The 11,373-nt window shown below is 39.4% G+C and overlaps 2 protein-coding genes across 2 annotated transcripts in view; one reads left to right on the top strand and one right to left on the bottom strand.

Moving 5' to 3' along the window:
• The window catches only part of LOC147818873 (uncharacterized), a 4,144-nt gene extending 2,581 nt beyond the window's left edge, over positions 1–1,563 (bottom strand). The window contains exons 1-2 of the mRNA XM_087175169.1: positions 1,529–1,563; positions 435–1,312 (exon numbers count right to left, since the gene is read on the bottom strand). Coding sequence (XP_087031295.1) covers positions 435–1,312; positions 1,529–1,563 — 913 coding nt within the window. The remainder of the gene's footprint in view (positions 1–434; positions 1,313–1,528) is intronic.
• A 2,275-nt stretch (positions 1,564–3,838) lies between these two features.
• On the top strand, positions 3,839–9,895 carry oscp1a (organic solute carrier partner 1a). The gene is made up of 11 exons (XM_023410369.2): positions 3,839–4,137; positions 4,297–4,326; positions 5,510–5,664; positions 5,994–6,161; positions 6,309–6,389; positions 6,479–6,582; positions 7,513–7,641; positions 7,729–7,783; positions 8,558–8,703; positions 8,785–8,845; positions 9,410–9,895. The coding sequence occupies exons 1-11, from the start codon at positions 4,026–4,028 to the stop codon at positions 9,527–9,529; spliced, it is 1,161 nt and encodes a 386-aa protein (XP_023266137.1). The 5' UTR covers positions 3,839–4,025; the 3' UTR covers positions 9,530–9,895.
• Positions 9,896–11,373: the final 1,478 nt, after the last annotated feature.

Genomic DNA, 11,373 nt, shown 5'->3' with positions numbered 1-11,373 from the left:
AGGTGGTTCAGCGGTTGTCGAGTCTTCTGCAGGAGCTGGTTCTGCAGTCGTTTCCGACTCTGGCCTAGAGGTTGTTGAGTCCTCTGCAGGAGGTGGTTCAGCGGTTGTCGAGTCTTCTGCAGGAGCTGGTTCTGCAGTCGTTTCCGACTCTGGCCTAGAGGTTGTTGAGTCCTCTGCAGGAGGTGGTTCAGTGGTTATTGAGTCTTCTGCAGGAGCTGGTTCAGTGGTTGTTGAGTCTTCTGCAAGACCTGGTTCGACTGTTGTTTCTGACTCTGTTTCAGAGGTTGTTGAGTCTTCTGCAGGACCTGGTTCGACTGTTGTTTCTGACTCTGTTCCAGAGGTTGTTGAGTCTTCTGCAGGAGCTGCTGCGGCTGTTGTTTTCGAATCTTGCCAGGGTGTTGTTAAGTCTGGTGCAGGCACTCCTCCAGGTGTACTGTTTGGATCAGTTTCAGGTTTGCCCAGCTCTGATGTTGGAGATTTTGGCTTTCCACAATCGCATTGTTTTATTTGAATAATTTTTTTAATAAGATCAACGCTGGGAAAATTCATGCTTAAGACACCTAAACAACCTTGGTTTAAGGAGCTTTTCATATGTTGCACCACAAAGTCATAAAGCTGTTTATTAATTGTTTGAGCCAACCATTTCGGACTTTTAAAACGTGATGCTGCAATGTCAGTCAGCACAATGTGATGATCACAGAGGTGTGGCTTCAGTTTCCTGATTTTGTCTTCTGCATTGATTAGCCGGTGATTTTCAAAAAACAATGAAAATGAATTTTTTGCTCCAGGACGGAAAGTGTCACTCTGGAGAAGAACAATCTTTCCTCTTGCCTGCTGCATGTTTGGTACTGACAACCCAGTCCATATTTTATTTCTATTCTTTTCAATCACTTTCTTCATCAATGTTACAACTTTCCCCTTGAAAACCCCATGCAGTGTTACTTTAAGCAGCACAGTCTCACTACTGTGGACATTTAAGAAGTTGAAAATGATCCTGAGGGCTTCATCAAATCGAATGTGTTGTGAAAGAATCCAGTGACTATCCCAGATATAAATATCTTCTTGGGTCTGCAACCAAATACCAGCATGCACGTCAAAAAACCTGAGTCCCACTTTAAGTTGCTTGTCCAAGGTCCAAACTTGACATTTAGCAAGTGGTCCTCCATATAATGATAAGCTTCCATGTGTTCCAGGTATGGAGATAGCAGAGAGTGGAGTCTCATCAGGTATAGACTTCATCCAGCCTGGGTTATAGAGCCTTGGATCTATGGTTGGGTTATCATTGAAACCTGAACCTGAACAGCAGGTTATTCTGGTGGAGGGAAAAAATGATACCTTCTAAATCAAATATTTTTTAACAAAAAAATTCAACAACAGAAAAAATTTTATATTGTTGTTGTTCACCAACAAGTAAAAAGAAATATTTCCTGGATTTGTTGGCTAACAATAATAACTGATGTGATGATGCAGAATAAACAAACATAGTGAGAAAAATATAATATAATCAGCATTATTATGTTCAACTTACACAGAGAGAAGCCAGAGGTAATGATAGATCTCCATAATCAGGCTGATGGCTGCTCCGGTGAATTCAATCAGGATTTATCAAACTCTCTTTTAGATTATTTACATCTTAGTCTCAATGATCGATTTGTAAAGTTTCACCTTTAAAAGCTTCAAACTGTGAACGAGACAAATAGACAGACGTCTCCCTGTGAGTCAGCTGCTGTAACAGTGAGCGTAAAGATAGAGCCTCATTTTCATATTTCTACTTTTTAATCTTGCGTTTAGAGTGAGGAGAAAGTGAGAGAGAGATAGAGAGACAGAGAGAGAGAGACAGAGAGAGTGAGAGAGAGAGAGAGAGAGAGAGAGAGAGACAAAGAGAGAGAGAGAGACGGTGGGTCGGACATTGTAAAAGAGGTGAGTGATGAATAGACGATATCGTAACTTAGTCAAATGTGTCTTCAGGTTGTTCACAGTTCATCTACATTCACTACATGACAGTCAGTGACATCACAACATCCGTGTTGGCAGTTAGATAGATGGATACTTTATTTATCCCATAGGGGAAATTCATGTCTCCCTTAGCTCATTGTTGATCATATTAATAAAAAACAGTTAATAATAAATAAACAGTAATAATTAGATTAGTCCACTTCCTTTGGCTGAGGTTTTGTATAGCCTGCTGGCAGCGGGAACAAAGGATCTCCTGAACCTCTCTGTTCTGCAGTGAGATGAGACGTTTGCTGCAGCTGCAGCTGCTTCTCTGTCCTGCCAGAACATTGTGGAGAGGATGGTTGGTATTTTCCAAGATGGCCTCTATCTTACATTGCATGCGTCTCTCCTCAACAGTCCTGAGTGAGTCCAGACTCCTGCAGCACAGACCCAGCCTTTTTGACCAGCTTGTCCAGTCTCCTTGTGCTCATGTCTGACATGCTGCTGCCCCAGCAGACTGCAGCATTAAAGAGTACACTGGCCACCACTGACTGATAAAACATGTGAGGCATTTCACTGCTGACATCAAAGGACCTGAGCCTCCTGAGGAAAAAGGGCCGGCTCTGCCCCTTCAGGTAGATGTCATCTGTGTTCAGGGACCAGTCCAGTTTACTGTCCAGGTGCACACCTAGGTATTTATAAGTGTGCACCACCTCAATGTCCTTCCCTCAAATGCTGACTCGCTGAAGTGTGGGCTGAGACCTCTGAAAGTCCATGACCATCTACTTGGTCTTGGAGGTGTTCAGGAGGAGGCAGTTTTTATTGCTCCATTCACTGAAGGCCATCTTCAGATCTCTGTACTCCTCTTCCTGCCCGTCCCTGATACACGCCACAATAGATGTGTCACCTGAGTATTTCTGGATGTGGCAGGAGTCGTAATAAAGTCGGCTGTATACAGGGTAAACAGAAACAGAGCCAGAACAGTTCCCTGTGGAGCCCCAGTGCTGCTCACCACTGTCCCTTACCCAGCCTGATGTACTGTGGTCGTCTTGTCAGGTGATCTATAATCCAGGACGTGAAGCAGGGATCCACCCCCATCCCTTCCAGCTTGTCTTTAAGAATGGGGGCACTTTATGATCAAAAATATGTGGACACCTTCGTCCACAGACCTTTGTGTGATTTTGATGTGGGGCTAATTTTAATGGATAAAATCTTAAAGAAGTTGTTTGTCATTTTTGAAAAAAAGATTCTGAACTTCCTTGTTTTATTGATACTGTGACTTTAAATTGTTGCTATGAGAATGCTTTTGATCTTCTCCTCTAACTCTCAACTAGAAAACAAATGAACATATTTCCCAAAATGTCAAACAGTTGTTTTACGCTGCAGCAAACAGCAACAGTGTGGCAACAGTTTGCCCTGATTCAACATGACAACAGCCTATGCATAAGTCAAGGTCCATAAAGTAACTGCACCAAGCCCTGACCTCAATCCCATCTAACACCTTTGGGATGAACCGGAAAGAGCCAGGCCTCATCTCCCAAAACCAGGACCCAACATCAGGCTGATAGTGCTGTTGTGGTAGAAAATCTTTACAGAAGAGTGGAGGCAGCAGCAGAGTCATTCTCATGGTTTTGAAATGAAAACAATCACATATGGGTGTAATGTGTAAGTGTATTCATATATCAATGCTGTGAGTGGTTGTAAACAGGCATAACCTATGAATCTCTATAGACTTAGTTTTGCGTTTTCTTCTTCCATATATTGAACATACACACTTTACAGTCTGTGGTTGGTTGTGCTGAGCTGTCACGTCATCCTGATCCTGGCCAATGAGCTTGTGTCGGACCTCTGCTGATCCTCTTCCTGACCACCTGTTGCATCTTAGTGCAAAAGGTTATCTGCAGAAGCATGATCAGATAAGACTTTAACATGGGCACTTCTGTGAGCAATGGCGATTCAGAACAGGAACAATCAGATAATGCCTTTGAAATTACAAGAGTTCTGTTGATCTGCAAGGGACTTAAATCCTTCTGACACCTACCTCTGCACCAGCTTTGCCTTGGACCTAATCCTGAGTTTGTCTTTGGAAGATGTCTGTGAGAACTCTGCCCCTGGTTTTCATTAATCTCGGTGGAGAGATGCTTTACATACTGGACCAACGCCTGCGAGCACAGAACACGTCTGAGGACAATTCAGAGAAAGGTAGAGGTAGTTAGAGAACTGATGGGCGAGCTAGGCGTGTATGTGTCCCCCCTGGACAAGTAGCTGTCAGTCAGTTTATAAACTGATCATCTCATATTTCTCATGCACAACACCAAAAATGACAAGTCAGTTTTCTTTCTCTTCTTTCTTTTCCTGCAGGAGTGTGGTCAGAAAATGACAGAAAGAGAGGTATCCATGTATCTGTGTCATTCATTCTGGTCATACTGGTTACATAACTAATGTAGCATAGGTTGTGAGGTGGTAGTAGTCTCAGCACCACTTTATATTATAGCCCACAATTTACAGTGTAATTATGTTTTATAAAAACACATGTTAGATGGTACGGTGTAAGAACACAATATGAGGAAAGGGAGAATAACAATAACAAACAATGAGACATAAATTATATTCTATATAAATACTGATAAATACAGGGTAGATACTGTGCAGTATTGGTAAACTGACATTTTACGGTTATGTCATACTAATATAACAACTGTGGTGGCACAATAAGGCAAGGAAATACAAGACTGGATTAGCACCTGGGCAAAGTGGGCAAGTGTCCAGGGGCGTCAAAGGCCCCGTCCACATAATGTGGGTCTACATGTTTAATTACACATTTATTAGAAATTTTCTCCACTGAAATATAAAATCGACTTGCAACTAAAACATCTTCAGGCTCTTGCTGTGTGGCGGGACTCTAAAAATCAAACTTTCATTGTTTTTGTTTATTTATTTGTAATAATTTTTTCATATATAACATTTGTAAAATAATAATAATTCAAAAAATAGCATGTAACAGAAACTAAACATTGCTTCATTAAGTGTTAGCTAGCTAGACAGACAGCCATGGCTAGCCAAAGCTAAAACTAAATGTGTTTACTGATTTTTCTGAAACTGTTTTAATGTATGAAGTCATTATTTTGATGAATGTTTGTTGGTCACGTATTTCACATAAATAAATGAGGCAGTAGTTAAATTCATCAGGGATGGAGACATAAACCCTGTCAACAGTAATTAGCTTAGCTGTAAGCATCTTTAAATCTCGTATTTTAATGTATTAAGTTCAATTTACTGTAAATATTAATAGAAGAGTAAAAGAATAAAGATTGACCAAGTGTGCATCATCAAAAACCATAAAATGAAGGTTTTGCAATCTATTTGTTACAGTCTGTAGTTTCAGCTCTGTGTCTCTGTACAGCAGCTGAATCCAATGAAAACCATTAGCTGTAAAGACAAAGCATTTCAGTTGCATTAACATCAAAACAAGGTCTTCTGTGTTGTTTAATTACACATACAGTAGACTAACATTTCCAATAGTAAACTCTTGTCAGAATTAACCACCTTCTGTTTCTGTCTCTATTATTCATAGTCATGAATGACATCGTTGGGACCATGTTTAGTAAAACCTTTATGGATGAACTTCTCAAACCTCAGCAGCTGTATTCGCACAGAACACTGAAAACAGTGCTAACACGCTTAGCACACGCCTCCATCATGAGGTTGAACCCCGCCAGCATGGACAGGGTATGTAGCAGCATGGACATGGATACAAACCTCTATTTTTTTAGGCCTAATAGTTCGATATTCATTGTCTATATCCAGACAAGGCCTGCCTGGCACTGCCTTATTTCATTTAATTTATTTTTTATTTTCCAAGGTTTTACCAAGTCAAATCATGAGATTTTAATCAGGAAGCCAAGACCTAAAATAAACTATGTCTTAAGTCTTTTTTTCTATAACTTCAACTTGAATCTAGTCCAGCTCTTTAAAATCCTTGTGGAGCTAAATTAATGTGATGGTATGGTAGGAAATGGGATGGTCCAAAAGAAAAACTGTAATTTTCCCTCCTGTAGCTTTACGAGCTGATGGTCATGGCGTTCAAATATCAAGTCTTCCTTTGTCCACGGCCAAAAGACTTGCTGCTCATCTCGTACAACCACATAGACACCATAAGGGAATTTGTAAAAGACACTCCTGTGGTTGTGAACCAAGTGGACGAGACACACAGGAAGATCATCGAGGTACAATTGTCATGAAATAAACCTTAAGTAACCATATTCCTGTTTACAGCATCTGACATGTTCAACTCACTCAGTAATCGTTTTACTACCTGGAGTCCAGCTGTGATGTTAGTATTTGTCTAACATCCTGTGTTTTTGTTGGTTTAGATTTACTCGTCGTTATCAGACGGTGAATTTCAGCTTCTCAGACAAACACTGCTCATATTTTTCCAGGACATGCATGTTCGGGTGAGTTATCTCTTATTCTCTCATCAGCCAATACAACTTCATGAAGAACTTTTGTTTTAGTCAGCACTTTTTTTATCTTTGCTTTTCAGGTGTCACTTTTCCTCAAGAATCAAGTCCAGAATCCAAATGGACGTTTCGCCCTGTCGACCTCAGGCCCAGTGCCTCGTGGGATAGATGTTCCAGGGTTAATCCGGTAGACTCTTTTACATGTGAATATTGATGTTCAGTGTGGTGTGGAGTGTAATTTGATCTCCCATTCTCTAGCTAGCATCAAGTACCAGTACTTTTCAACAACTACAACTCCCATGAAGCTTTGACAAAATCTCACTAGCTAACAATCGAGCATGATGTTGTAGTTGAACACTAAAAATATGAAGAAGAGTGTTCAGTTTTAATGAGGGATGAAAATGTTGGCAGGTCATCAATTCGGCCATATATATATAAATTTAATATTTTAATTCAAAGTTTCCCTGAGAATAAATCTTGATGACTTCAGTGATCACCCGGCTGTTTACCAATTTGACATGTACAGGATGTTTTCAAACTACATTTGGTCCAGACATTGATGATTCCTGGATGGTGAAAAGTAATAACTTTACTGGTCTCCTGATTCTTCGTCTAGAACAATCTACAGGTCAAAGCTTCAGTTTATCCAATAATAAATAGATATTTATTATTGGCCAACTTGATTAGCATACTACCTAATATATTAGCTAGCTAGCAGGCTATGTATTTCCTCAGGGTGATTGAAGTGTGTGGACAGAGGGTTTTACTGTTTCACAACTATATATAAATCTAAATTACTTTTATACAATCATGCTTTAGGGTCTGATTGGTCTCATTCACAGAGAAACTGTCCTTGCTGACAAAAAGTAAAAGAGGTTAAAGCTCCTAAAAGAGGAAATCTACCTTGTGTGTAAAAAGTGACAAAAATGTGAATACAAAGTGAAAGTTTCAGTCCCATGACAATCAGTAGCACACTAGTTTAACCATACAGGACTGATGCAACTGTGAAGGCTCCACTGACGAGCTAACATCTTAATTTGAAAGATTTCCTCTGACTGACATCTTTATATTCCAGAGTGTCATCATCATCATCATCGTCTTCTTCCTGTTTCCACAGGACGTTTGACAGTAAAGGCAGAGAAGTGAGACGAAGTGAGTTTCCCCCTGGAGGAAGTTACAGCAGCCCCATCAGAGAGGGATGTTTCGACCTGCACGGAGACAGAGTCATCAGACTGGGCCTGAACATGTGTGTGCTGCCATTTAACACATGCATTGGCACATATGGACCAACTCTGTACATTCAGATCATGTGTTGTGTTTCGTGAATTTAAAGGTACACTGTGAACCATCCAGAGGAGACTCGCACATCCAGGGCTCCTTCTGTCAAGGTACTGAAGTGATGCAATCAATCACATTATTAAGAAAAACATTGATTTCCATTTAGTTTATCGAGTCCCAGGGTCATGCTGTTGGCCGCTGCTGTCACTTATTGGTACACACCAATGGTTCTAACCTTTTCCAACTCATGGCCACTTGAAAATCTCAACAATACTGGAAGCCCACATCCGACCCCGTAACAATACGGAGGCCAAATAATGTTCTCAGAGCACTTTTCATTTTAATGGTAAATATCAAACATTCAGGACTGAACTGAAAACAGGAGAAACTCTTCTTTTTTGTTTGACAGAGAAGAGATCACTCTTCACTTCACCATCTGTCTCTGTCTCTGACTCTTTCCTTTTAACTCTTCCTGTTGCGAACCAGTTCTCCACTTTGATTCTCCGGTTTTTGCCTGGATGTGATCAGATGAGAAAGCAAGCAAGTATACGATGTGGTCTGGCCAGCGACAACATAAACTATCACTATCACAGTTACAGGCCTTAATGCGAGAAAAAAATAAACGATTACATTTTTTTTTTTTTTTAAATTGTAATGTTTTTTTAAAGATCATTTAGTTGTAAAATGTTTAAAATCATTATTTAAATATCTTTTTTTAAAATATATAATTACATCTTTTCACCCAAATGATAATGTTTTTCAAATTATTTGACAGCCCACTTGCAATACCTTCGCAGCATCTTACATTTTCCTTTGATCGTGCTTCATATAAAACAGTATATTTTAGGTCGAGACCTCCTAACTTTCAGTCCGTTGTGCTGCAGACAGACGACTCTCCAAACCTTCTGGCCAAGGAGGAGCTGAACCTGCTGGCTCGTCTGATGGGGAGCATGAAGGCTGACAAGCAGCCCACAGCTGAGATTGGCTTCAGGGTCAACCTGTTCACTACAGACCAGGAGGAGGAGGAGGCGTGAGTGCTTCTCATTGCTCTTTTTCATGCACTCAAATTAACATTAATGTCCCGAAATGTGGCTTTTATTTTGGTTAACAGGGGAACTTCCTGTGGAGCTGATGAGTCCTTGTTCGGAGTGATAAACATTCAAGCGATGCAGGTAGGATGATGCAACAGTCTTTAGTTCTCTACTGTGTGTGAGCTGATAGAGGAGACAGGTCAAAAGCCTTATCAGACTGACAGATATCATTTATATGAATTTGTATCAACATCATTAGATCAAATGTGATACTTGACTGTACGACAAACACTGCACTCAGTAGATCACACACTGGGAACTGACAGACTCACCATGTGCAATAATGTGCAATAAGTAACACACACCATCTGTGCAATATAACTCATTGTTATATTAACTCAACGCTTTTTGTTGTAAATATTGAATTGTACATATAATATAATTATCTATCATTTATCTTTCTTCTTTAAGTATTTGTTACTGACATTTTGCAGTTTTTCTTTCTTGTACTGTCACTTTGCTGCTGTGACACTGCAAATTTCCCCAGTGTGGGACTAATAAAGGAATATCTGATCTTATCTTGTAATATTTCATACTTTTCTGTTACATTTTTATCACCTGCAATTAACCAGCCATCATCCATCATTAAATAACTGTCACCACACTAACGGGTTTATTATAAGCATCTGGTTCTGTTTGGTTCAGGATCAACAGGCTGCAACTGAACTGGCTCGAATCGCTGGAGAGTTCACAGAACAGGAACAGCCTGAAAGTCCAGGCGGGAACAAAGGAGACGACCTGCTGGCCATGATGGACGATCTCTGACCCTGTTCGGTCTCTTCATTTTTATTGGTTGATCATGGTCACTGAAGTCTGTGATGAACTTTAAGACGCTTTCATTTATTGTTTTAACTTTATGGCCTAAATGAAACTTCACATAAGCCCTCACTGTGAGTTTGTGTTTAATCTGTATGTCAGTTTATTCTCCAACTGTTTTGTTTCACACTGATGGAAAACTAACAGTGGAAATTAAATATCCAACGTCTTATAACAAAAAACATTTTATTCTATTGTATTTTAAATAATTACTAGTACTTCAAAAATACCACATGAATTGATTACAGATCGTAACACAGACTATATTCATTCATGTATTCTAATTTTATGTTTCCAATAAAGCATGTATTCATATTTTCATGGTTGCTTTTTTCCCACACAATGTGGGGTTAAACGAGAGTCCGCAATTATTTATTTTCTTATGTGTCTTTCTCAAAAGCTCCTGAAATACATGTTTAATGCATTAAATATAAAGTAAATAGTATTTATATAGATGCTGTGTGATAAATATATTGTATGACAAACGATGTGCAATGGACATATGCAGCATATGTGTGTATATATATATATATGTGTATGTATATAAACATCCACACAAATATTTGACATCTACATTCACATATTTCAAAAAAATAAGATTTTTTTTTTTAAATAGATTTTTTTAAAGATAAAGAATAGAATAGAATAGAATAGCTGGAGCCTTACAAAATGTAAACGCTATGTTTGTTTCCTGCCTGCAGAGGGCGCTGCTTGCCGTGTGTTGACGTAATGTGGGACGCACAGTCAGGCGTCATCACGCTGCCGTTTTCTCGGTGACGCTATTGGTGCGGGAAAGCCAACTTGTTGACAAACCTCGGACGGTTTATCTCCTCGTGGCGGGGACTCGTTACACAGAGATTCAAGTGTCGCAGGTAAATGTTCCACACACTTGAGTTTAACGGGTTAATGTTATTTCTAACGCAGCTCTGACGTAGTTCTTTAGCCTGATGCTAAAGCTAACAGCGAAGCTAACTCAGCTTCTACCCCTGTCTCTTAATTAAACCGTGATTTTTAGGTGAAGCCGCGTAAATAAAATGATGTTCCTATCATGAGGCTTAAACAGGGATTTGATTCTGTCACAAACACGGTGACTTTAATACAGTTTATAAGAAATAGACACGTTTGAAGTTACAGGGCCGTCAGGCCTCAAAGTGATCGATAATAAATATCAGTAATAAACGTGTAGGACTGATTCTGCCGCTGTATTTTAAAGCCAGTGTTTGTCCATGTGTATCATCATTAATATTATTATTATTATATCTAAACTTTCTGTCCTGAACTTACCTCTGTGGTGACATAATGACTAATGATTGATGACAATAAATGCAGATGCACTTTAGCATAAGGCTTCACACTCATATCAGTTTATTAGGAACACCAGGCTAAAGCTAATGCTGTCTAATACAACAGTCCAGAGGTCAATGAAGGTTGTGATGATCAGACTTTGTGATGGAGGCAGAATGTGGTGCTGTGTTGTTGTTTTACTGTATTGCTGATACTCAGAAGTGCCTAATATTGTGTCCACCCTGTTTACAGTAAATCAACAAAGGCAGAATAAATATTAGAGACAGATCTCATTATAAAGCAATTTTAACACAAGATACACTGCAGAGCTTCAGCATGAGACTGTTTCAGTTTTAGCTGCAGCATTAGACTGCTCTAGTTTTAGCCCGGTTTACCTGATGAGTTTATGTTACAAAAAAGTACGATGTCAGTTGTAAGACTGAGATGCAGCATGAAATATCACTTAGAAAGTGTCAAATATTTAAGATTTTTTAAAACTTCAGTGTTTT

This window comes from Seriola lalandi, unplaced genomic scaffold (assembly GCF_002814215.2).
Source record: "Seriola lalandi dorsalis isolate HSWRI2012SDOR001 ecotype SW California unplaced genomic scaffold, Sedor1 jcf7180002054424, whole genome shotgun sequence".
Taxonomy (NCBI): domain Eukaryota; kingdom Metazoa; phylum Chordata; class Actinopteri; order Carangiformes; family Carangidae; genus Seriola; species Seriola lalandi.
Note: the sequence above shows the minus strand (reverse complement) of the source record. Positions and strands in the feature narration are given on the sequence as shown.